Below are 26,570 nucleotides of genomic sequence, written 5' to 3'. Positions count from 1 at the left end.
GGTGTCCTTATAAGAAGGGGAAATTTGGACATAGACAGGCATAGAGGGAGAACACCATGTGAACACGAAGACAGCCACCTGCAAGCCAAGGAGAGAAACCTCAGAAGAAAACAACCCTGCTGGCACTTTGATCTCGGACTTCTAGCCTCTAGAACTGTGAGAAAATAAATTTCTGTTGTTTAAGCCATCCAGTCTGCGGTGCTTGTCATGGCAGCCCTAGCAGATTAATACAAGAGGTGAGAGGAGGATAAGTAGAGTGTGGTATCCCAGAGGACAAGAGATGAGAATGCTTCAAGTGGGAGAGGTTGTCCACATATTTAATAGGTGCTGAGAGTTGAAGGAAGATGAAGACCAGGCTGTGTCTCTTGGAAGGACCTGAAGAGAATGGTCTCAGTGGAGCGTGGTCGAGGCAAAAGCCAGATCTCCATGGGCTGAGAAGTTAGCAGGACTCCCACTGACTGCCAATGCAGAGAATTCTTTTTTTTTTTTTTTTTTGCGGTACGCGGGCCTCTCACTGTTGGGGCCTCTCCCGTTGCGGAGCACAGGCTCCGGACGCGCAGGCTCAGCGGCCATGGCTCATGGGCCCAGCCGCTACGCGGCATGTGGGATCCTCCCAGACCGGGGCACGAACCCGTGTCCCCTGCATTGGCAGGCGGACTCTCAACCACTGCGCCACCAGGGAAGCCCCAGAGAATTCTTTAAAGAGATTTGGTTGTGAGTTGGGCAGAGAGACCTGACGATGCCTACAGCATCACATGGGGCTAAGGGAGGGCTTTAGAAGGGTGGCTCTAAACTCAAAACTCTAAAGGGTGAGAGTGGAAGAGACTGTAAAGGCAGGAAAGAGGAAGAACCACCCAGAAGTGAGGTCCCCAGGCGGGGCAGGGAGGCTCTTGGCTGATAACAGGAGGCAAGTGGAGAGAATGAGTTGGATGCAGGCAGCGTGGGTCTGAGGGTGGGAAGCAGGGGGTGGGGGAGGCTAGCTTCCCTGACCCCTCCAGATCCACTCTGCTACCTTCTCCCCGACTCTCCGTCCCAGGAGGCTGACTCATAGCACTCGCTGTCTGGCTCCCGCCATCGGGAGTGAACGGCAGGAAACTGGAGAGCTGGAGGAGGGTGAGACTGGGGGCTTTATTCCCCCTAGAATCCCCTCTTGCTGTAGACACGAGTCCTGTTTGGGGTCCTCTCCGTCAGCTGTCCTCTCAGGTTCTGTTTGGCACCTGCTCCTGCCCTTGGCCCCTTCAGGGCTAAGGGCCACATGGATTCCCAATGGTTGCTAGTCTTGGGGTCCTGTAGCATCTCGTGTTGGTTTCCCAAAATGTGTTGATTGCCCTTTATTCAACTCTCCTCAAAGCGCTTCCATTTGAAGAGACCATCTCTTTCTACTGGGCCCCTGACTGATATGAAGGTGTTCCCTTCTAGTGCTTCTAGATGGAAGTAAGTTCCTCTGCTGAGGGTAAGGGGGAAAATGAGGTTTGGGGGAGAACCTTGGGGAGAGGTTTGAGACATTCCTGTGGAGAATGGGAGTGGACTTATTAATAAGGGTGAGGCCTCAGCTGAGGGGTGCCATGCAGCCCGCTTGCCTGATGTCCTCACAGACTCAGCTGCAAGGGCAGATGGGGAAAGAGGTTCAAGCAAGTCTGTGATTTCAGGCAGGTGCTACTAAGGAACAGCGGGACAAGGGGATGTCATAGAGAAAATAGAGGGGCCCATGAGGTCAAAGCATGGTTGTAGAGGAAAGCTGTGTGCGTGAGAGGAAAGAACGTGTGGTCTGAGAGGAAAGGACATCTGAACGTGCGATTGGAAAGAAGGCGCAATCCTGGGCTCTGATACACCCTGAGAGTGGGTGGTGATGAGAAAGGAAGGGGGTGAGAGGTTGGGGTGCCGGGTGGGTTATCCATGTAGACCCTCAGGTCTTGGGGAGACAGGAGAACCAGGGGCCGGTAGGCACAGTCTTTGACAAATGAGGGGGCTGACGGGGACCTGCAACCACACACCCACACACGCCCACATGGTCACACTCACATACGCACGCCCACAGCCCTCCCAGACGCTCCCAGACACCCTCACACGCACTCACCCTCACACACGCCCCAGACAGCAGATGGGGCGCTTGGGTAATTGGTTAAACCTGTTCCCGATGTCTGGCTCCGCACTGGCAGTGCCTGTCTGACAAGAAAGCTGGCTGGGCCTGCACCGCTCAGCCTGCTGGCCCCCCTGCCCCTCCCCCTGGGCGGCTGCCCCAGAGCAGGGGCTCCAGAGAGGCCTATGGGTCCGGCCCGGCTCCCTCCTGGGCAGAACACAGTTCACGAGGCGAGGGTTCAACAAAGCTGCACGGGAAGCTATCCCAGCACCAGTGAGGAGGAGCTGATGTAAACCAGGGTGTCAAGATGCTGAGAGCAAGGGCCATGGCTGCAGAGTGCCCACAGGAACCAAGCTCGGAAAGTCCCACGGTCAAGGGGACGTGCAAAGATCATTCCCTGAAAGGAAGGCACGCAGCTTAGGCCACCAGAGCTGAGGATAGCTCCCTGTGATCCCTCCACTTCAGCCACACGCAACGTGGGGTTCTCAAGGTGCTCGTCAACAATAGCTCAGCCGGTGGGGCTCTGCTGGGCCCAGGCCAGCCCCACCGAGGGGCCGTGACCGGGCCGGCTTGCTCAGGGAAGGCCTACTGAGCGCTGCTGTCCACCCGTCCTCGTGCTCACCTCTGCAGGGCCCTGATCTCCGGAGGGAGGAACGGTCGGGGGAAGGAAGGGAGCATCATTCCTCGGCTGCTTCTCCCCTTCCCAGCTGCATCTGTGTCTCTTCGAGAGAGACTTTGGTTTGTTCCCTGGAGAGGGCCCAAAAACTCCCAAATTAGCAAACCTGGCAAGCCCACAGCTCAGAAAATAGTTCATCCTGATTCCATGTTTTTCAGGCTCACAGAAGCCTTTATTAATGAAGTCACAACACCAATATTTACCGTCTGCGGGGAGAGGCACAACATGAGGGCATGGATGGGAGTGCGGCGGGGACTCCCGCCCCACCCCTTGCGGGCCTGGCCTAGGAAGATTGGCAGGTTTCTCTGGGTCTTTTCCAGCCCTTTATCTGGATGACAGGGGTGCTCTGCTGTGATCTTCCTGCACTCCCTCCCCCACCAAGTGAGAGGAACAATTTACCCATTCCTCCGCCCTGGGATGGTGCCAAAAAATGCCTCCTCTTCTTACCTTCACCCCACCTGTGCATACCTGCTCCCCAGAGGCTATCCAACCTGCCTGGCAGTGAGAGTCCACTGTGAGGTTCAACTTGGACTCTCCTGGTTGATGTCTGGGGAGGGCATTGGGATGGGACACAGCCCGTTGGTTTCTAGCATTGACTGGACCCAGGAGAGACACTGACAGTCCCAGCAGCAGGACCTTCTGTGCTTTGATCCCTGCATGTGCCCCAGGCAACAAGGCTTGGCCCTTGACTTCTTTCCAATGACTTCAACATTGATCAACCCCCCCGCCCCCAGGACATTCTAGGCGCCAAGAATAGGATAAGTAAAGGCACAGCACAGGCCAAACACGTGGCTCACCGGGGGATGGGGATGACGTGGGTGAGACTGAAGCAGAGGGCACCAGTAGCAAAGGAGGAGAGGCCAAGGGTGGGAAAGAAGGGAGCAGAGTGGGGGCCTGAGGAAGGGGGTGGCGTGGTCCTCTTTGAGCTTGAGGACGAGAACCCTAGCCTCAGCACGCAGGTCCTCCTTTGAAGTGGGCCTCATGCTTGACATCTGCACAAACCTCATTATGCCTCCCACCCCTGCCCTCCCCTCCCAAACCCCCGGGATCCATGTACACTGTTTCCCAAGGTAGAAGAAACCTTGGCTGTTGGTGAAGGTGGGCAATCCTGGAAGACAGCAAGTGGGGCCGTGAGTCAGCTGTGAACACGTTGGGTTTGAGGTGCTGGGGAGTGTGGAGGGCAGCAGGCAGCCGGCTCATAGGTTTGCAGCTCAGCAGAGGTTGGCTGGAGGCATTGGCTGGGAAGCAAAGAGAAGTCCTGGAGGTGGATGCAAAGGCCCAGGCAGAGGGCACAGTGAGGGAGGCGGGAGGAGCACGGACTGACCCCGAGGTGGACAGAGGCGACGGGACAGGGATAAAACTGGGGAGGACTCAGAAAGGCAGGAAGAGGTGTCAGAGGTACTGAAGTGAAGGCAGGGAGGGGTGGGGGGAGGGAATGGCCAGAAGATGAGGAGCAGTGAAGCCAGACAGGAGGTGTGGAGTCTGGCCACAAGGGTGGCAGTAACTGGTTGGTGGCGGTCATGAGCATCAGCCCAGTGGTGAGACAGAGGAGGGAGAGCAAGGGGTTGGGTAGCACACGGGAGCTGAAGAGGTAGAGGCAGGTCTGGACATCGTAAGGGAAAGGGTGTTAGGAATACAGGTTTTGTTTCTTAGGATGAAGGAAGACATGATGTGTGACAAGCAGGAAAGACAAGTGGACAAACTGGAGGCAGATGAACTAAAGAGATCAGCGGGTCGGGCCTCGAGCTCTTTGCCAGGCTGGGAGGCCCTGAGCCCTCGGGAACCAGGTGCGAGCTCGGCCTCAAGCGGAGGTCCGAAGCTTTCATCTGAAGCTTTCATCTGCTGAGAGGGTGGGGAGGGGGGGCTCTCCAGGGACAGGTGAGCATCCTGGTGGGGCCAGGACCTGCGGCAGGGACTGTCAGCCTCTGTGCATGGCGTGCCCTCAACCCAGCCCCCAACACTCTCCGTTTCCTCTGTTTTCCCCTCAACTGGAGAAGCCACCAGAGCCCTACGCATGGGCGAGTACAGACGCTCTCTCCTCCCTGACCCACCTGGGCCTGATTCCCACTGCTCATTAAGTTTGGAGAGACTTGAGCATAGCCTCCCTCAAGACACAGGGTGGTCCTTCCCTACATCTAGCCTCAGGTTCTCTTGCTGTGGAGTTGAAGCTAGAGACCAGGGTCAACCACCAAGAAAGAGGAGTTCATGGACTGAGTCTCCAAGGCCCCACCCCAGGCTCCCAGGCCCTGAACAAGCTTGCTCTACCAGTTCCCCCAGTGGCCCTCAGAGCCGGAATCCACCATGCCAGGCTTGCAGGCTCTGGGGTTGGAGCTGGATGCCTGTGTCATTAAGAGAGAGACTTTTATTATTCCCATAGGGAAGGGAGACACGAGGGGATCACTAAGAACTACAGCGGGTGCCTGGAAAATAAATTAAAACAGAAACGCATCAAAACAAAAAGGAGATGAGAGAAATGGAGAGTGGCTGGGAGGCTGCAGTGGCCTGCAGCCTGCTCAGGCAGGCAGGCTCTCTGAGGAGAAGGTCGAGCAGTCCCGGGCCTCAGCCAGCCCATTTCTTGTCCCTCTGTCGGTGGTGGCCCCAGGCTCCAAGCCCTCTGGGGCCGTGACTTGAGGCCTCCGCGCAGCCTGGCCAAGGAGTGGCCAGAGTCCTGCCGGGCCCGCCGAGGGGCCTGGCCAGCGGCAAGCAGCACTCCGCCCTCGTGGGTTTGTGACCGCCCACACCCTAGTCATTGGAGGTGACGTCGATGTCCTCCCCGTTGGCCTGCTTCGTGGCGATGCGCCACCGGTTGATGTGGTGGGAGCCCTTCTTCTTCTGCTCCGACTCTGGCCCCTCTTCCTCCAGCTTCTGCCGCTTGTACTTTGTCCTCCGGTTCTGGAACCACACCTTCACCTGGGCCAGGGAGGGAGGGGCACAGGTGAGAAACACCCAGGAGGCCCCCAGAGCAGCCACCAGGGCCTCAGCACTCAGGCTGAGCTGGGAGCCGGAGAGGGAAACCGAGGCCAGGGTTGTCTCCTTTGGCCGGTGCCGCCTCATGCGTCTGGAGGTCTGCCCTTCCAGATGCAAATGAGGGGGGCCAGGGAGAGGGCACAGTGGGCCAGAGAGCGGCCGTTTTCCCGTCCCCTCAACAGAGGGAGAGGAGGGGGTCATGGAACTGCCAAGTATCCTGGTTCCTGGAACAGAGAGACCTGGGTCTCTACCAGTTTTCAGAGAAGAGATTAATAATTACTCCTTCTCAGGGTTGATGTGAACAGTAAATGAGGGAATATACAAGAAGCCGTCACACGGGTTCTGATGGCCTGGAGTGAGCCCCATCCCCCAGGGCAAGCCTGTGCTCTTTGTGGCACAAAGAGGCAGAGTGGACACGGCTACCTAACCAGGAGGTGGTGTCCACACCAAGAGCAGCGCCCAGGACAGCCAGAGCACTCCTAGGGTCACGGACCCTGCTGCTCGAGGCTCTAACTTCTCATGCTGTCTAGGTTAGTCCGTTTCACCAGAGGACCCCGTCTTAGCAACCTCAGGTGGAATTCCAGAGGGTCTCTGGGGAAGGTGGTGCCGAAGGGCAGGGTTAGGAGGCATGGATGGTTTCCTGAAATGACAGCACATTTAAAAAGCAGGTAGGTTTAGCCAACTGCAGTTGGAGTGATCCACGGTGCCCATGCAGGTGGTGAGCGGTAAGTCGTGTGTGTGGCATGAGGATGGGCACCTCGGTTTGGCAGCAGCAGTGACTGCTGAGGGGAGATCCTTGAATCCCGGGCAGGCCTAAAGGCAAACCTCAGAAACACTACCCACTTCGGCCCCTGCTCCCTGAGAACGGGTGAAAAGTACAGGTCGTAGGCTTAAAGCCAAGCGGCGCAAGCCAAAGCAGGCCTGGCATCCGGGCCAGGGAGGAGCTTCGTGCCCAAGATGCCCCACTCTCACATTTCCCAGACACTCCCCTCTGTCCCGTCCATGGAGCCAACCCAACCCAGGGCTCCTCCGACAGCCCACCCCTCCCCAGGGTTTCCATGGTACCATCTGCCTTGCCCGTTGAATTTTGAGCATGAGGATAGGTGTGAGGGCAGCCAGTGGTCAAAGACACACAGAGCAGCCAGCCAGGGACAGGAAGAGATGAGGTACCTGGCCTTGGTGGACGGCGAGGGAAGGCCTTCTTCCCTCATTTCCAGAGCTGGCTTCAAACCCATTGCCTGCACGTCCCAGCTCAGACAGATGGGGAGGATGGCAGATGCTCCAGGCGCAGGGCTTCTGGATTCCATGCCCACCTTTCCTTGGGCACAGGGCTAGCTGGGCCCTGGGTGGTTCCCGGCACAACCATTTGGCAGCCAGCCTGGCCCCTGCCCCCGGCCCTGGAGCCCACTGTGACTGTGCCAGCCTGTAGGCGGGTGAGCTCGCCCAGACTCCTGTGCAAGGCTTGTGTGTGACTCAGGCCTGGGGCGGTGTTCCTGAGAGCCCGAGGGGCTGGCTGAGGGCTAAGCATGGCCAGCCTGGTGATGCGTGATCTGGGGCAGCACGAGGGACACAGGGCCCCTTTCTGCACCTTCTCCCTCCCACACACACTCCCCAGTCTCCTTCCAGAAGGAGACTTGCCTCTAGTGGGATGGACCTAGGCTGCTACTCTTGCCCAGCATCACTGGCCCAAAGAAGGAAAACTTCTTGGGCACAGGGCACAGGGTATGTTTTCACACCAGGGCTGGTTTCCTGGTACTTACAAATGAAAAGCAATTCTGAAGACTTTCTCCATGAAAACTACTAGGGTCAAGGAGGCAGCTCTCTAGAAACAGGGACAAAAACTCTCTCCCCAGGCAGCCTGGCTATCTTCCGGAGAACAGCCTTGGGGTGAGTGTCCAGATGCTGTTTACAAAGACTGTAATAACAAGGGGATGCTTATGACTTAGTAATATCAGTGAAAGCTGCAGGACGCACAGTTTGGGCACAGTGTGATCACAACCATGGAAGAACAAAGCCTGTGCGTGGGGAAAAAAGACTAGAAGGAAATGTACCCAAAGTATGGGTCACTTGTCTTTCTTCTTTCCACTTTTCTGACTTTTCTTTAATGCATTACTGAAAACAATTGCCAGTCATTTTTTATTTGGAAAAAGAAAAGGAACTGGGCTCCGAATGTAGTAAGAGATGAGAGTGACACCCCAGCCAGGCAACACTGAGGTCACCCCAGAACCCCTTCCCTAAAGGACAGAGGACCTAGAAATGAACCAGGTCACATACTGTGGGTACCAGCGCAGTGGGAGCGGCCTTAGGAGGCCTGCTTATTCTGCACTGCCTCCCCTCAACACCAGCATGCTACTCACCTTTCAAGTCCAGGACGTACTTGGGGTACTGGCTGGAGGAACCCCTCACCCATCTCTGAGCCCTCTGGGTTTGGGGAGAGAGAGGTTCCTTGTGGCCGCCCAAGTTCCCACCTCACTCAATGTCTCTCAGTTTTTCTGATAAGCGAGATCCTTCCAAGAGTCTCTACTTTTGTCTGAGTTACACCACCTGGAATACTCTTACTTAGTCTTCGAAACCCTGCTCCCTTGTTCCTAGACTGGATGTGCCCCAACACCTGTCCGTAACTCCTTAGTGCTTTTTTCTGTCTCAGTAACAATGACCCCAGCAACATGTTAATTTATTTGCCCAAACCTCTGTGTCCTCATCAGATGGTACGGGAACCAGGAGAACGAAAGTGGTGTGTTAGCTGGCTTTGGAGGCCCAGTGGGCATGTCCCAGGTATGTTCAGCCAGCGGGGCAGAGGTGAAGTGACCTAGCCCTATGCTCTAGGAAAGAGGCGCTTGGGCCAACCTGGAAAACAGGAGAAAATCAATGGTAGAGGGATTGAGGTCTAATTGGAAAGGGGCTTTTGAAAGTGCTAACTGCTGCAGAGATGGGATCTTTTTTGGGCTTAGTTCAGTGGACACTTCTACAAGAGGGTCAGTTCTTAATTCTTCATACTGTGGAATGGATTAACCACTTCTGGGGGGGGGGGAGGTGGAGAGGAAGATCCACTGTTGAGGGGACAAGGGTCAGCTTGAGTCAGGTAGGATAAAGAAGTTAAAACTGCTGCGGATGAATGAATGAAGGCATTAAGGCATTAGCAGATTGATCACTGGACGTATTAATGAATGAAAACGTGCATGAGTGAATGGACACATGAACTTACAAACAAGCAAACTACAACTCCAGCCAATGTTTCAGACTTTACCTTTGAATGAACCAGGTCTGCATCCCTTCTTTCCCACCCCTCCCCATCTTAGCCCATCCCAAATGGGAGAGTCCGTGGCTCCTGGCCCCTGCATACTTTCAGGTGAATACCTGTCTTCTTATCAAGGAGTTCAAAAACCTCTATCAAGGGACATCTGAGTCTTGTAACTCTGATACAAGAAGTTCCTCCTTATGTCCTACTGTTGTCTCTTCTGTTTTAATTTAAGCCTGTGTCCTCCTATTCTGTCATCCTCAGACACAGAGAAAGTCCTCATACTAGAGAGAAGCTTAGCGACATCAGTCAAGCCACTGCTCAGCCTGCTCACCCCCCTGCCCTCTCCGCTGGGATCCACTTCCTAACATGACCCGCTCTCAGTGTCAAGCCCAATGCCATGCGAAGCTCAGCTCCCACCCCACCAAACCGAGGTCACCTCTGACTCCCCATCAACTAGAGTCTGAACTCTTCCTGAGATTTCTCAGTTCCTCCTCTCTCAGTCCACCCTGGATGCTTGCCCTCACTCTCAGGGAGACATCACGAGATTTGCCTCCTCGCTCAGGACCACACCCTCAGAGAATCATTCCAGTCTCCCTTATCTCCCGTGCCCTCTCCTGCCTCCCACTGGACTCCCTGAGTTTCAGAGGTGTAGAAGTTCTTGGAGAAGAGCCAAGACTTAGAACACACAGTGAGCCAGTAACCTTTCCCTAAAATTCAAGTCCCTAGGATATCTCCCTCTCAGCCATCTCCCAAAAGGCAGATATTCCAGGCAGGAAGTCTTCTTACCATGCCCCTGGGGGGATAATCCCATAGGCAGGTGACCACACACTCCTGCCTCCTAAGACCCCACCACCCATGCTCTCAACTCCCAATCCGTCTTAATCTCAAAGCCTCCCCTTTCTTCCTACCAACCCACACATCCCTCCAAACCTTGCATGTCTGCGGCCTCCCAGGGGATTTCCACCAATGCAGCTCTCCCCTGACTCCCTCAGTCCACAGCTGTGGCTTCAATGGGACTCCAGTCACTCACCCCTCACATGCCCCGGCACTGCATGAGGAATCTCCAAGGCCAAGACACCACGCTTTTCCCTCACAGTTTAGCTCAGCTAAACTGAGCCAGGGAAGGTCAAGAAACACCTCCTGAACTGTTCAGAGCTGGAGGAGCGGCTGGAAACACTAACCAATCAGTCAGCTGAAGCAACCAAAGGCTTTCTCTCACTCCCCCCAAAACTAATGTGCCCCTCCCCACACATGCACAGAAGCTCACAGAGGCACTCCATGCCATGTGTACATAGGATAGCACCTGACCTTTGGGCATTGATCACACTAAGCCCACATGTGCTCCACATTATGGGCATACATATGTTACATACACCCATTACACACACACACACACACACACACACACACACACACACACACACACACACACACGAGGCTCTGATCTGACCCAGGCCCGAGTCTGCCCCAACAGCCACCAGGACTGAAGCTTAGATGGGCTTCACTCCAGTCAGACTCCTGGCCTGCACAACAGTGAGGAACAAATAATTAGAGCCAGAAGGAAGACCTAGCCCTTGCCCAGGGCCCCTCCCTCCACCTCCTGGATTAACCCACGGCCGTCCCAGTACAAATACCCCACACGCAACAAAACTACAGCCCTACCCCAACAAAGCATCTCAGGTTGCCCACCCCCAATATCCCATGCTAGAGCTTTGGGCATACAGACACCCCTGAACTCTGAACTAAGACCCCCACACCAATCTGCTTAACGCTCCCAGAAGTTTTATCCATGAAATGGTAAATAAAACTCGATCATCTAGATCAACAATCAGCTATGAAAGTGTAAGGGAATGATAGAAGGAGAGGGACAGAAAGGGAGCAGTGACGGTAGAGAGTGAGGGAAATGACTGATAAAGTTAACATATGGATAAGTATACAATCAAGAGAAACTTGCCCGTTCATTCAATACGTATTTATGGAGCACCTACTTTTTGCTGGTCACGGAGCTGGGCCCTGGAGCACAGCAAGAAATAGGAAGGCTTGGCCTCTGCCTCCCAGAGCTGAGATGCTCAGGCCTATTGTTTATCAGGATCACCCAGAGAGCTGTTTTAAAATCTTTCCGGGGTCCCATCCTGGAACTCCTAAGAGAATCTCCTGAGCAGGGTCCAGGAATCTGCATTTTAAGATTTCTTTGAGAGACGGATGCAACCAGTGTACAGACTGACATTTGGACATGGAAGATTATTAAACAATAGCAAAGTCCTATAAATATTATGATATGCGGGAGATATGCTGTGAGTTCTGAGAACCTGGAGGAGGGATTATACAGAAACACAGAGAAGTAGAATATAGATGAGCCAGAAGCTCAGGGCTGAAAAGAACCCTGGAGTTCATTTCATTCAATCTTTCAGATCAGCAACTGAGGCCCAGAAAAAAAAGACAAAGTGAGAGCTGATGAGGTGATAACCATTACAGACATATGCATACACTGTCAGCTGCTAAAGATCTATAGAGATGGAAGTTTGAGACGGATGGTAGATATACAGAAGGTAAAACAGAGTAGATGATAAAGAGATAATCAACAGTTGGGTAAATAGGAATTATTGTTAAGAAGAAGATAGAGTTAATAAAAAATAGGAAATATAAATTAACCAGCTTTGCAGAGGCAGTTTAATGAAAGCAGACAGAAGTACATGGCTAGATATAAAATAGCTCTCTGTGAGAGATGAATATAGATATTGACGGTAGAAGTAGATGGCAGGGGGCTGATGGGAGTGACTGATGCTTGACAAATAGCTGATAGCTAGAAATGACAGGTCAGCCTGCCTGGCAAAAACAGAGAGATAAATAGATAATTAGTTATATAGCCTAGGTCTTAATGATAGTTACGAGAGGGACAGAAAGACAGCTCTGGTGATGAAAAAGACTGAATTAAGAGTCAGGAATTCCAGGTTTGGATCTTATTATAACGCTAATTTGACATATTACTTTCAACAAAAGGAAGGGAAGCACTGGGGATGAGAATTAACCTTATTTGAGTTCATATTAGGTGCCTTTAATCCTTAAACAACCTATTTTATGGATGAGGAAAACAGAACTCAGAGAGGTTGAGTAACTGGCCCAAGGTCACACAGTCAGTTAGCAGGGAGGCAGATACTGAAATCCCATCTGCCTGCACGGGGTGCTCTGCCTAATTCATCTCTCCATCTCAAAGGCCTCACCTGGAAAGACAGGACTCTACAAGGAGGTTTCTCAGGCTTAAATCTCCCACAGTTCTATTATTTTGTTTGTTTGTTTCATATGCTTAACCAGCTCATTTATAGACGGAACAAGATTAGCCATGCATTTTGATCGTTAGTGAAGCTGGGTACATTTTATTTTCTATCTGGTTTTGTTTTAAATATATGTTTAAGCACCTTATAATAAAAATGAAAGAGAAAATCATTGGGTTTACTAACTGGCATTGTTAGGAGCAAATATTAACAGGCAGGTAGGTTCAGTTGAAAGAAAGTCAATTAAAAATGCTCTGGCTGAGCTAAAAAATTGGAAGTTTAAAAACAATGACATTATTTCAACAAGTGTTAATCTGTGGGTGGTGAGCTTATAAACGGTTTTGTTTTCTTACACTTCTGCAATTAAAATTTAATAACTAATACTTTTAAAATGAAGTTAACTATAAATACCATTCTTAAACTGACACCTTGTTTTAAACAACAATTTTAAAACACTGTTTGCCAAGAGGGAAAAGGGGGTATTATTTTATTAACTTCTTTTTTAAAAAACATATCTTTCTTTAAAACGTTTTTAAAATTAAGTCCGTTGTTTTGTAAGCTTTATCTCTGCAGTTAGAACAGCCCAGCTAGCAAATCTGAAAAAGCCCGGGTCCTGCCACGGAGATGGGAGCAATGCATTGATGAAATAGGGCATCAGATAGATAGGACAATAGATACCAAAATGCGACGTGAGCGGCAAAGAGTGAGGTCGGGGCTGCAGGATGCTGGGGACGAAGTTTGGGTTTGGACTCCCTCACGACGCCTTCCGTCTATCCTCACTGCTACCCGGGAGACCCCAGGCTGCACACACACCCCACCCCCACCTCCAGTCGGACGCCTTCTCACTGTCCAGGACTAGGGTGGAGGACGGCGGTGTAAGAGGGGCGAGGCGAGCAGAAAGGGGAGCGGAAGATGAAATGCCGGCGGGCGAGAGCTGCTGGGCCTCGCCAGCCGACCTCTCTCTTTGCAAATCTGGGCGCTGTCAGGGACAGAAGAGAGTTAAGGTCTCCCGAAGCCCATTCAGATACTGAAATCCGCCTCCAGGGCAGCAGCCAGCCACCCCCGCACGTTGGACTCCAGGCGGACTAAGAGCTTAGCGGTGCTTCCAGACAGCATTTATTTATGGCAAAGTCTTTACTTACAATAAACCCAAATCTGCCTCCCTATAATTCCCTTCTAGTTCTTTAAATTTTTTTTCTAATTATCAATTACAAAAATACTACGTGGTGATTGTAATTTCACCCAGTTCAAACCCCTTCAACTCCATTGCAGTTTATTCCCTCCCCAACGCAACAGCCCTTCAAGTGATTGGAAACAGGTCCTGAGCACCAGAATCTGCTTTCCCACCGTTCCCAGGCCCCGCCAACGCCCGCGCACACACGCCACAGTTTCAGAGCCCTGCCAGCCGGGCTGGGCAGAGATCAGTGCCCCCCTTGGACCCCCAGCAGGGCTGCGCGCTCCCGCCTAATCCCTCTGCTTCTGATGTTTATAACCTGAGGACACGTGGGCTTTCTCCCCACAGCACACCCGCTGGGGGACAGCGAGGCCTCCGCCGCTTTGCCCCTGCACAGCAGCGAAGCCAGTGCGAGACAGGCCTGGGCACCCCACACACCCCTGAGCGCCCCCGGAACAGTGCGGGAGAAGGGCTGCAGTAACCGCAGGGCTGAGACGGCGCCAGAGGGCCCCGGGTGGGCGCGGAGTGACCGTGGCTTGGGCGCTCAGCGCTCGGCCGGCTCCCGAGGGCGCCAGCCGCCTTCTGGCAACTGGCATCTCCTATGGGCTATGGGAGTGGGGTCGGGATAAGGTTTGATCCCAACCTCCCGGTGGGTCCTTAGTGCTTAATAAAAGTCCTGTGGCCTCTTCGAAGTTGCATACAGTCGGAGGGAAGACAGGCGTGACGGGGGCGCCGCAGGGGTAGCGGGAGAAGCTGGGGAAGGCTGGGGGCGAGGCCGGCCGCTCCGGCCCCCCCTCCACCCGGCCCCCGGCGCAGCGCGGATCATTACCTGCGTCTCGGAGAGGCTGAGGCTGCCGGCCAGCTGCTTCCGCTCGGCGCCCACCACGTAGTGGTTCTTCTCGAAGGCACGCTCCAGTCGCAGAAGCTGCGAGGGCGAGAAGGCCGTGCGGATCCGCTTGGGCTTGCGCGCGAAGGGGCCGTGCAGAAGCAGCCCGTCCTGGGGCACGTCGCTCGCTGCGGCCGCGCCGCCGACGGCAACACACGCAGATACAGACAGAGAGAAGGGCGCCGTGAGCCGCAGTCCGGCCAACGGGCCGCCCGCGGGAGCCGGCCAAGCTACTCATCGCACCGCGCTCTCGCACACGCCCCGGAGTGCTCCGATGCCCTCTCTAACCCTTGACACACGCATTTCTCTTTCTCTTTTGCCGCCCCTTCTGTAAGTCCACTCCCTTTCCCAACACCTCCCGGCTGAGGGGGCCTCGCAGAATCGCAGCGCTGCGGATCACTGTTAGGCCAGGAGGTGGGCCCAGGCCTGGTGAGGCCCAAATCCACAGTGCCTGGAGCAACCTAAGAGGCCAAGGAGTGGGAAGCTCTTTTTGTCGGCTCGCCCCGTCATGTCTCCCTCAAAGTGGACCAAGAGCAGAGATGGGGCTGGGTGTCAGGACAGTGGTAAGGGGAACAGCCAGGTTGTTAGGCATCCCCCTACCAAATACAGATGCAAGAACTGGAGGGTATCCCAGGAACTCTCCCTTCACACCTGCTTAAACCAGCCTTGCAACTAAATGCTCAGGCTACTAGCCCATAGAAAATTCCTTCCAACAAGCCAAGGCTCTGCCTTGCAAGTGGTAAAAATAGGCTAGGGGCTAAGTCAACATCCAGGCAGCACCTGGAGGTCTAAAGTTAGGTTTCTTCTTCCCGGCTTTCCCACCTTTCTCCCGTCAGGCCTTCAGGTAAAATCCTCTTCCCACAGGAGACTTACTGCTCTCTGGTGGAAAAAGGCCTTGCTTCATCCCTGAATAATCCGCTGCTGAAGAAACATGTGTATAAATATCTAGACGTCATTTTTCTCTCTAATATATATAGATATAGATATATTGGTTTCTGCATGGGCGTGTGTAAATACATGCTCCAGCCTCCCTACTGTCTTCTTCTCCTATCTACCATACAGGATTTTCAAAGAGGGCAACTGTCCCTGGGCAAATGTTGGCCATCATGGGGACTCAGCTCGTACGTGCAGGAGGAGGGGCTGACATTGGGCTGGATGGGGCTGAGGTGGTGGGGTCAGGAACTACAAAAGTGAAACTAGCTTCCACCCACAGCCCCAGTCTCAGTGAACCCCCCCCCCCCCCCACTAGGCCTTCACACCACCTCTGGTTTGGTTGCACATGCCAACAAGACTGGAAACAGGCCCTGACATCATCCACGGAGCCTCATGCAGTGGCACATAACAGTACCCTGACCCACCAACAATGCAGAGCACTAGATGAAATGTTTTGACAGTTAGTTGTTGAGATTGACTGATCCAATTAATTTCTTCAGAAACGGCCACTTGTTTGACTCAATTTGATTTGTTGTTTCATTTTTTAAGACAATTGTTTGGATAATTCGGTTGAGATCTCCCATCTCTGGAAATATCTCTGTAAGTGAATCAAGGGCACATAATTGAGATACTATGGCTAAAACTCTCCAGGTAACTGTTCATATCCCTCTGCTGGTGGAAACTGCCGGACATGACTTTCTCCACGTCCATGGGCTTTGGACATCTACACAGGCGAACTTTATTGTTGGGGTTTTCTGTGGAACAGCATTGCCTAGGAATGAGGGGCTAGTGCCTGGGGGGAGACAGAGTTGCCTGAGAGGGAGAAGCCACTAACTTCCAGTCACCTTATCCATTTCAAGTGGCTGGATCTGTGCTGCTGTAAAAGTGAGTGGGATCACATCATAGGAAGATGGAAGGAGGACACCCTGCCCATTGGGCCCTTCAAGGAGGGGGCAGATCCAGGGCTCTCAGGCCTGACAGAAGGAAGAGAAGTTTAGCTTGTGGTGGTGGAGGGGACAGATGATCAGGGGAGGTGGTCTGGCAGAGAGGGGTAAGAGGGAGAGAAAGGAGAAGAATGATCCAGTTGGGCATAAGAAGGATTAAGGCCTCAAGTGAGGGCCAGTGTGATAGGCCAGAGATAGAGAGGTGGGTGGGAAGCAAACACTTCTTCCTGATGTTAAAATAAATTGCCTCAAAAAAACAGCAGCATTCTGAGCTCAAGTCAAATACCAACAGTGGTTTCCTCTGGACAAATGAGCTGAAGAGGGAGAGAAAGCCCAGCCCTGTGATCGCAGGGTTTGGCCTCAGCAGCGTGACTGGCCCAGATTGGTCAGAAGTGAAGTGGCAGCGTGGAGAGACCAGGGAGTTGTGAGTGAATGGGATGCAGAAGTGTGGGGCTGAGAAAGCAGGACTGCAGCCTGCCTCAGTGTGTGTGATTTGATGGCTATTTTGTAATTTCGTGGTGTGTGTTGGTCACTTGTGTGGTAGAGTTCTCTATGTTTGTCTTTATAAACCCAAAGTGGAGGATGGAAGCAACAAGCTCCTCCTGACATACACGTCTCTTTGCTTCAAGTCAGGCTATTTTAGGGGAAAGGTAGGTTGCTTGAGGTCTCCATCAACTAGAGAGAGAATAGCCCCAGTTCACTGTAATGCCCTAAAGGGACAGAGAGCATGTATCCTGTAGTCTGTGTTGCATGTGCAGAAACACAGGGGTCCTTCTGACCCAACCAAGAAGCAGCAGAGGCCAGAAAAAAGTATTCAAGATGTTGATTAGTGATGACAGATTTGATTTCAAAAGAATCAGGGCTCTTTCCTGTAAGGAAGAGTATGTTTAGTACAAAACTGAGAAACTCACCAATAGCTGCATGTTTGTGTAAGAACTAGGGTGGTGCCTATGAGCCTGGGCCACTCTCACTCTGACCTATGGAGAGGGGGCCTCAAACGTCCCTACCAAGGCTTCAGTTTCCCTTAATTGGATCACAAGGGCAGAACAAGCTTGGGACTGGGTTGCCGTGTGGCCTGTTTAGATGCAGTAATTCTGGGCTCTGAGAGTGGGCTGTCAGTTTCAGACAAGGACAGGTGGAAAAGTGGAAAGGGGCTGGCTTAGTCTTTCCTGGAGCTAGTAACTGTACCCCACCCGCCCGCTTTCCTCCAGTCTTCTCTGCGGGCCCCTTTAAGGCACTGGCTGGGACCTAGCAACGGAGGTTCCCAGGAGTGAGGCGGCAGGAGGTGGGAGCTAGGGGTTCTAAGGCCCGGGGCTCGAGCTCCAGCTGCCTCCTGGAGAGGCCGAGGCAGACTGGGGGCTCTGGGCCGGATGGCGGGGCGGAGGGGCCTGGGGCTACGAGACGGAGAGGCCCGCACGGCAACGGAGATAACCTCTTTCCCCCTCCTCCGGCCGGAACAAAGGCGCCCTTTGAAGCACCGGCCCATTACCACCACCAGTCCCAGAGGGCCTTGTCTCCCACGGCCCCCTCCCGACGCTGCTCCTCGGCCTGGAAAGTTCCTGCTGTCCGGGGGAAATAGCACCGAAGTGCGGCTAACTCGTCGTCTCCACCAGCTCCTCCCCTTAAGGTCTCGAAAGCCGCCCCCGTCTTCGGCGTCCCGCCGCCTGGTCCCGACCATCCCGCGCTGGCTTTTCCTCTCCCACCGCCTCGCTCAGCGAAGAAGCCGCTTCCCTGCGCGCCGGGACCGCGCTGCTGGAGAGCGCTGCGCACTGAGCGCAGACGTGTTCCTTTTCGTTCGTGTAGGGTTTCGCTTCTTGCATTAAAACGGGGCTGAAATGAGCATCGCAGAGACCCGGTTCTCTAGAAAACGCGGCGCCGGAGGGTCTGAAATGGCTCGGCTCGTAGCCCCGAGGGCCCGCGGGATCGCAGGACTCAAGGGTGCCCGGGCCGCAGGGGTCTGCCCCGACGATGACCGGCCCTGAAGCCATAACTTCTTAGGATTCGAAAAGTCCTTCAGTGCCCAACGGATTCCGTGTTCACCAATGCGACCACATTTGGCTCCATCTCCGCGTCCAGACACAGTTCTTGGGAGAAAAATGCAACCGTTTTTGCAACTCGACAACGTGCCCGCCGGGACTGACGGCTCAGGGAGAGGCGGCAAATTCCGAGAGGGTTTTGCGGAGGATTTATTCGGCCTCGTCTGACTGGGGATGCTCAGAGCTGGAGCCGGATCTCTCGCAAGGCGCCCCCGACGCTTGGCGCCCCCGGCCCTCGCACCCTAAGCCCGCGCGGGCGAGGCCAGAGGCGGGAAAGGTAGCACGGAGGGCGTGGAGCGCCGGGTCCAAAGCCGAGGGCGTCGCCGGGAGGCCATCTCCGAGTGAGCAGAGACTACAGGTGTCAGGACCAGCTCTGCCCTCTTCTCCGAGCCCCTGTCTCTGTACTAGCCTCTTAAACGCTGGTCCCTCCGCCGCCCCGGGCCCGAAGGTTCACAAACAGCCGCGACTCTCAAATTGGCCCGCGGTCGCGAGGTTTAGAGACCCAGGCTGGGGACCCAGTCCATGGAGGACCGAAGTGGTTTGCTCAATTTTAAACAATACTTCATTTTACCAGTAAACATATATTTTAATTGACAGGTTTCTTTCCCATAGCGGCTGACACCATAGGCTTCTCCCTCCCCGCCCAATGATTTGGGCAAATCTTTGAAATCCCCTGGGCAGACAAAACTGCCCACAAAGATTCTTGTTCAAATAATTACATTATCTTATTTTGTGGGATCTGTTGGGTCAGTATCCTTTGACCAGATAGGACTGAGAAAACTGTCTGACAAATCGGGGCCCGGGAAAGCGGCTTTCCGTGAAAACAGTTAAGCAGCTATAGCGAAAGCTTCCAGAGATCATTTTTCTTCTGTTAGCTAGATAATTGTACCCAATATCCAGTTTATTTTGACTGTGTACACCCAGTTTACCCTCGGATTAGCTCCAGGAGCCAAAGCTCTAGCCACATCCTTTTCATTTGTTTTGCTAAAATCAGGGTTACCTAGCTCTGAGTCATGGAACCTCATAAGACTGAGGTCCGGTCTACACTAACAAAATAAAACCAGAAACTAAACCAATTACTGCACAAATTAAGGACACTCCAAAAAAAAAAGAAGAAGAAGAAGAAAGAAAAGAAAAACTCCAACAAATTCAAAGAAGCAAACGAACTCCAACTAATGGAACTCTTTCTTTTGGGAAAGTCAGATCATTGAAACCTGTGTGTGTGTGTGTGTGTGTGTGAGAGAGAGAGAGAGAGAGAGAGAGAGAGAGACCGAGACCAGTGGGGGATCTTCTTTAGCAAACCCACTGCCCAGTGCAGACTAGGGGGCTCAGACTGTCTAGGACCTTAAAAGCCCTCTGCCCCCGCCCCCTGCCTGGGAGGATTGCTGTTGGTCCCCCAGCAGCCGGTGGGTTCCCGGAGTCGGCGAGCGGCGGAGGAAGCCAGTTTGCTATTTCAAACCTTCCCACCCTAGGTCCGAGAAGCACGTGTGACTTGAAGAAGTCGGGTCGAGGTTGCTGACAAACATCCCAAGACAGCAGAGCACTCACCACTGAACATTAACTCTCCAGTTTGCCCTCCCCTCTGCCCCTTCTTCCCACAGACCCGGGGCACGCAGGTGGACTTTCCCCTGCCTCCAAGCGCCGGTGAAGGCGGATCCCTGGGAGTTGGTGGTGGAAATGCGAAGCATGGTCCCAGGTCCAGCTGGGTCACAGGCAGGGCGGCGGGCGCTGCGCTGTCTGGGATGGGACTGGCTCAGCCAGGAGAGATTAAGGCAGGCCGCAGAGAGGAACAGGAGAGGCTCCAAGGATGAGCCCGGGCTTGGCGTCCGGACCGGCATCGTTCTTGGGAAAGCCTAGAGGTCCCAACCTGGTTCTCTGGGAGGTAACCCAACGCGGCAGAAGCGCGGATGGATCTGGCGTGGCTCGTCCCTGCTTAAGAATCGGCCTTTGCAGACCCGCAGCCTCATCGGCAACAACTTCTGAACGGCCCCGCACGCCCCCGAGCCTCCCCGCGCCACCTCAGCACGGGCGCCGGCCGGCCGCCGAGGCGGGCACAACGTGGGCACTCACCCTGAAAGCGGTGGCCGAAGAAGCGGTTTCGCAGCACCCAGGGATAGAAGTGCAGAGGGTCCCGGTGCTGGGCGCCGAAGAAGGAGTGCGGGGGCTGCAGCGGCGAGGCGCCCAGCTGGTGCGCCGGGTGCACGGTCAGCGCAGGGTGGTTCATGGCCTCGGGGAACACGAGCTCGGGCCCGCCGTAGAGCGAGCGGCCGGCGCCCGCGGCGGCGGGGAAGCCGCTCACGAAGGCCGCTTCGGCCGCGCCGGGGTGAGGGTAATTGAGCGCCGTGGGCCGGAGCGGCTCCTCCGAGGCGGCCGCCGCCAGGGGATGGGAGCCTGCACCCCCGCCGCCAGTGCCCCCGCCGGTGCCGCCGTCCTTGGCCACCAAAGACTCGATGGTAAAGCCGCGCTTGGCTGTGGGCTGGAACATGGTCGCGGCCGCCAGAGCCGAGCGAGGCAGCCGGGCGCTGGGGAGCGCTCCGCGTCCTGGCGCCGCCGCCGTGCGGGGTGTGCACCCAGCCAGGCACATGCACACACACCAGCACCCCTCACCTCCCCCGCCCGCCCGCCCGCGCTCAGCCCCTGCCCACGAGCCAGGCGCGGAGCGGCGAGGGGTGTGCGAGCCAGTGAACGGAGAGTCGGGCCACGGCGCGCAGCTAGGCTCGCCGGCCTCTGCGGCCGAGCGGGCAGCTCCCGGCGCCTGCACTGGCGCGGGCTCCGTGCGATGCTGCGAGCTGCCTCTACGGCCTGGGGGCTGAGCCCGGCCCCCTCCCTCCCGAGTCCAGCCAGGACCGACCCCCGCCCCCGGTCCTCCCAGCACTGTCCAGCCCTGGCTTGGCCACCGCGATGCGAGGCGAGAGTTAGCGGGCACCTGCCCCGAGCCCGCCCATTGGCCGCGGCTCACCTGCCCCAAGGTGGGGGGCGGGGCGGGGCGGGGCGAGGGACAGCGGGTGGGGACGGAGCAAGCAGTCGGAGGCAAAAACCGGACTGGAGCTTGTGCGGGGCGATCTAGGCCTCCTCCCCATCTCGCGTCTTCTCTCATCTTCGCCCTTTTAGCAGAGTCTGGCTGCCGCCGCCGCAACCGTCTCAACCCGCGCGGGAGCCGAAGGTGGCGTATAAGGGACCTGGGGCTTGGGAGAAACTCCAACCCCAGTCCCCAGTGTGTAAATCAGTTGAACCCTCTCCAGTTCGTCCCGGGATGTCGTTTCAGTTCTCAGATAACTTGGATCCGAGTGGAATGTGGGTGTTTGGAGTCCAACAAATAGGTTCTCCCGAGAACCAGCTCCCTGCTCCCCTGGCCTCCAGGACCCTCGGGATCACCCACCATCCGTCTCCTGGGCCGCAGTCTGAAGCCGCGGCCTTGGTCGTGAGGTTTCGCGTTTTCTGGGTGTTATGGGTGACAGCTCCGGAAAGGGGTCGCGCAATTCTTTTCACAAGGGCCCCCCGGGCCGGGGACAGCGCTGGAGAAGATAGCGGAGCGGTCCCCCTGCAGTCATCAAGCTGCAGTTCTCAGGGCTTGGAAGGAGCTCCTTGGCCCAGCCACAGACACCGCGGCCGGCTCGTACCGGGACGCAGGGCGATCTGCTTTCCTCCTCTTCTCTGGTCGTGGGGCTCAGGTGCAGGTGGGCCAGGCCAGGCCGGGGCCTTGAAGACACTGTCTTAAATTGGAGGTGGCCGAGCAGTCTAAAGCCATCCCCAAGAAGACATACCGGCTGTCCCGGGAACATAGCGGCCGCCTGGCCTCCCCCGACCCCCACCTTCACCCCACGCCCGCGGAGCAGCGGACTACTCCAGCCAGTTTCCATTTCGTGCACTAATTCTCCGGGGATAAGAGGGCAGTTGGGAAGGAGAACCAATACTCAGAAAACTTTTTCATCCGGGCCTTCCAGGCCGCAGGAAAACACCGCATTCAGGCCTAGGAAGGCGTTAGGCGGTGATAGGGAGGCTGGGACGCGGACCCTGACAGCGCACTACGAGAAGGGGACTGCAGGCCGATCCGCTTCCTCGCTCCTGCCCGGGTCAGTCAGAGCGGCCTGACCGCAGCCTGGGTGCGCGGATCCGGGCCGGGACTCCCGGCGCCCCGAGGCCAGGAGGTCCTCGTTCCGCGAGACTCTACAAGAACTCCAGGCCGGGTCTTGGGAGTGGCCCGCCTGAGCGCCCGGAGCCCCGGCCCAGGAGAGAGCTCCGGGCGCCCTTGTTGCCACAAAGCGGGTTAAAGTCTATTTTCCAGTCGACTGCTCCGAAAAGCCCCCGCGCCGAAACCGTTCCGGCCCCCTTGGGCTAGGTGGGGAGGGGACAGCGAGGGGGTGGGGGTGGGACTGCCGCACCCTGCAGCCTTTCGCGACCTGAGCAGACCCGGGCCGAGCACCTCGGAGGCGCCCCAGAAACGCCTGAGGAAGGAATCATTAAGGAATTCGTGGCGAGAGCCTGTGTCTCTTTTGCTGGCCTCTCCGGATCTCTCTGGCTCACTGTGCTGGTCTCTCCCTCTCTCCCGTTCCTGTCTCAGGCTCTCTGTCACTTTACCCCTTTCCTGCTTCCCAACCGTCCCCCCCCCTTTTCCTCTATTTCTCCCCCCTCTCCCTTTGCCCCATCCTCAGTCCTAGATAAGGAGAAGCTCCCCAGAGTGGGGACAGGGACCTAACCAGGCCATATCGCTGGGGTGGCGAGGGTGCGGAGCTGGGCAAAGACATAGAGCGAGATTTTCGTTCTATATGGAAGGAGACAACGGGGATTTTGTTGGACAAGCAAGGTCCCCACAGGGGCGCGGGTTTAGTTGGATAAGTATTGCCTGGGCCTGTGCTCTGGTGGCGACAGACCGAGTGCTTGGGCCTGTGACCGAGAAGACAGGAGCCAGATCTAGTTAAACTCGGCTCCAGGGCCTTGTGCCCCTAGTGGGAGGTGAACCTCACCTGTCTAGCTGCAGGCCCCCACCTCCTACCCCACCTCAAGGCTGGACATTGACTCACTAAATTGGGCAGGTAGAGGAGCTTGGAATCTCCTGGGCCATTTCTAGACATATGTACACTGCACATCTACTTTCATCGTCTGGCTCTGGGTATACATCTCCTTATGTAAATCCATGGACCTTTATAATAACAACTCCTTCCCTTGTTGTGGTGCTTTCCAAATACTTTGACATCAGCTGTCTGTCGTTAACCCTGTTTACAGATGAAGAAACAGGCTGCACAGGACCAAAGACTGAAGTTGGTCATGGTCTGGGTTGAGGTGGGAGAGCTCAATGGTCCTGCCCTGGCTCAGGTTCCACCCCCATTCTACCCCCAAGCCCGCCACTGCAGCGTACTCTCACAGGATTAGTGATGGGGTACCCCGGTGCCCTGGGTGATGGGAGTTCTACGCCATTTTTCCTCTCCTTACCCACTCCCAACGCCCCTTTCTCTCACGTTCCTTTCCTGTAATTCCATAATTTCTCTCCTCCCCTTCCCTCCCTCTGCAGATATTCACCCTTTACCTGATTTCCTCTATTTCTGCTCCTCTTAGGGCCTCTTTCCCCGTTGTCCCTCTCCTTGCAGTAGGTTAAGAGAAGAATCTGTCAGCCTCAGGAGGTCTCTAAGTCTCCCACTGTGTTCTGGATCCAGCATCAATGACCCCCACCATGCCCCAATCTTTTCTTGTGCCGGATCCCCTGCTCAGTCCCCGCCAAGCTCTCAGACGTTTCCCATTTCGATCTCTCCCCCAAACAGCTGACCGTGTACATGCCTCCTCTCTTCACCAGTGGACAGCCGCCCATCTTAACCAAACACCTGAGGCCCCTCCCCCACTTCTGTTCCCCAGCCCTTCCTCTCCACCTCCCTGTCCTCCCTTTCAGGCTGCTGAGTTCTGCGGAAGACCCCAGGTTGATCGTGCCTCCCTCATGCTGGAGCGCCCTAAAGTCCCACACATCTGCAGGCTGCTTACCTTTCACTCTGCACCTGCCTGAAGCCCAGCCCCTTCCCTGGGTTCCCATCTCCCCAAACCCAGCACTTTGGCTTTCTGCAGAGGAGCCTGATGCTTACTTAGAGTATAAGACCTGGACCATGTGTCCTGGTTCTAGCCCCACATCAACTTTTCTCCTCCCTCCATCTCTGGAATAGCCTGGGCTCAAACCCTGACTCATCCATTTACTAGGGGTGAGACCTGGGGCCAACAGTCTTGCCTCAGCTTGCACATTCATGAAATGGGACCTCTGTGGGGATTAAATGAGATCTAAGTTTGTGATGCGCAGGACCAGTGCCTGACTCCAGAGAGGCACTCAGTAAATATTACACTCTCTGCCTTTGTAGGAAACCTGGGAATCATCCTCAAATCCTCATTCTCTCTTATCCTCCTCACCCTTCAGGTCACCAAGTCTTGAGGTCAAGCACTTCTCAAATCTGTATCCTCTCCCTTTGTGCTTCTTTGCTGGGTAACTTCATTCTTCACAACTCAGTCCAGCTCCTCCCAGAGCCACCACCCAAACCCTCACCACCTCTCACCACTCTGTCATAGCTTTCACCTGTGGGGTGGAGCATCTTGTGGAGAGATTGGTCCAAAACATCCCCAGCCATCTCCCTTTTACCTTCCATCTCTCTCTTTCCTCTTCAGCCGACTTCATCTTCATGCCTCCCTGTCCTCATGTTTTCCTCACTCTGTTAACTTTTCTTCTTCACCACCAAGTTTCTTGAACAACTTTCGTCTCTCTTCAGATCCCTTATTTCCCCCTTGACTCAGTAAGCCTTTGCAACCTGGCTTCCATCCCATCGAATTAGGAAAATGGCTTGCAAAACTCCAAAACTTTTATTATGGTGCTGTTACAACAGAAACATGTGCTTATGGAGACGATAATAAGCACAACCTTGTGGCATTATTGTCAGACTGAATGAGTTATAAACCCCACCCAGTGGCCTTAGAGCAATGCCTAACATGTAGTAAGCGCTTGATAAATGTTAGCTATTATTTTATAGAGCTGTTCTGTCCAATATGGAAGCCATGTGGCTGTTGAGTGCTTGAAATGTGGATGGCCCAAATTGAGATATTCTTTTTTTTTTGAGATATTCTATAAATGTAAAATACACACCAGATTTGGAAGGCTGAGTGTTGAAAAGTGTTATCGTTGTTATCAATATTTTTATCATTAATATTTTCTATGTTGATTACATGTTACAATAATAATATTTGGGGGTTAAATAAAATATATTATTTTTTATCAGTTTATTTTTACTTTTTAAATGCAGCTACTAGAACATTTAAAATTACTTATGTGTCTCACATTATATTTCTATTGGACAGAGTTGCTATAGAAAATACAAGTAATCCAAAAGAGAGAGGGATGGTAAATGGATGTGGGGGAAGGGAAAACAGAGGTCTTATAATTGTCAAATCCTCCGACCCAGAAACAGCTCATGGAATTCTTATAGTATATCCTTCCAGTTCTGTCTATATGTACCTCCCTTAAAAGCGGGGCAGGGGGAGTCATACTGTACACAGTTTTGTAATCTGCTTCTTTATAACCATCACAAGCATCTTTGTATCCATTAAATATTCTCTATTGTTGACATTTATGCTGTTTACAAATTTTAAACAAAATTTTGACCAACAGCTCCACGGCTGTACCTCACTATATGTCCCTGAGTATTACTTTTCTATACAAATTTCTAGAAGTAATTTCTAGAAGAGTAATTTCCAGATATGCAATATTTTAATTCTTTTGATCCACATTGCCAGTTTGGCTCTGGAAATGTTGTACCCATTTATTCTCCTATGAGAGAGTTTAAAGGTTTCTCTTCATCCTCTGAAATGCTCATCAGGACTCCTTATTTCCAAATCCCAGTCTTTCTAGTTATAATTGTCCGTGGGCTCCTCACATTTGACTAACTTCAACTCCCTTTTCTTTTGGAAACTCTCTCTTCCCTTCACTTTCCTAACAAGGTACTTGCCTAGATCTGCAGCCTCTGGGACTAGCTCCTTCATGGGCTTCCCTTTCTTCTCCTAACTGTGGGTGTCCATTAGGCTCCCTTGTCTATTGCAGCCATCTTATCTATCTATCTATCATCTACCTATCTACTATCTATCTATCTATCTATCATCTACCTATCATCTATCTATCTACCTATCATCTATCTATCTATCTCTCTCATCTATCTATCATCTATCTACTATCTGTCTGTCATCTATCTACTATGTATCTATCTATCTACTATCTATCTATCATCTACCTATCTATCATCTATCACCTACCTATCTTCATCTATCTATCTATCTATCATCTATCTATCTATCGTCTCTCTATCTACTATATCTATCATCTATCTTTTTCTATCATCTATCTAT

The 26,570-nt window shown here is 54.0% G+C and overlaps 1 protein-coding gene across 1 annotated transcript; it reads right to left on the bottom strand.

The window, feature by feature from the left end:
- Positions 1-5,454: 5,454 nt before the first annotated feature.
- On the bottom strand, positions 5,455-20,793 carry EMX1 (empty spiracles homeobox 1; the record flags this gene model as incomplete). Its single annotated transcript, XM_082851574.1, has 3 exons — positions 5,455-5,666; positions 14,240-14,424; positions 20,280-20,793. The coding sequence occupies 3 exons, from the start codon at positions 20,791-20,793 to the stop codon at positions 5,499-5,501; spliced, it is 867 nt and encodes a 288-aa protein (XP_082707700.1). The 3' UTR covers positions 5,455-5,498.
- Positions 20,794-26,570: the final 5,777 nt, after the last annotated feature.

Source organism: Leucopleurus acutus (genome assembly GCF_964270905.1).
Source record: "Leucopleurus acutus genome assembly, chromosome: 12".
Taxonomy (NCBI): Eukaryota; Metazoa; Chordata; class Mammalia; order Artiodactyla; family Delphinidae; genus Leucopleurus; species Leucopleurus acutus.
Note: the sequence above shows the minus strand (reverse complement) of the source record. Positions and strands in the feature narration are given on the sequence as shown.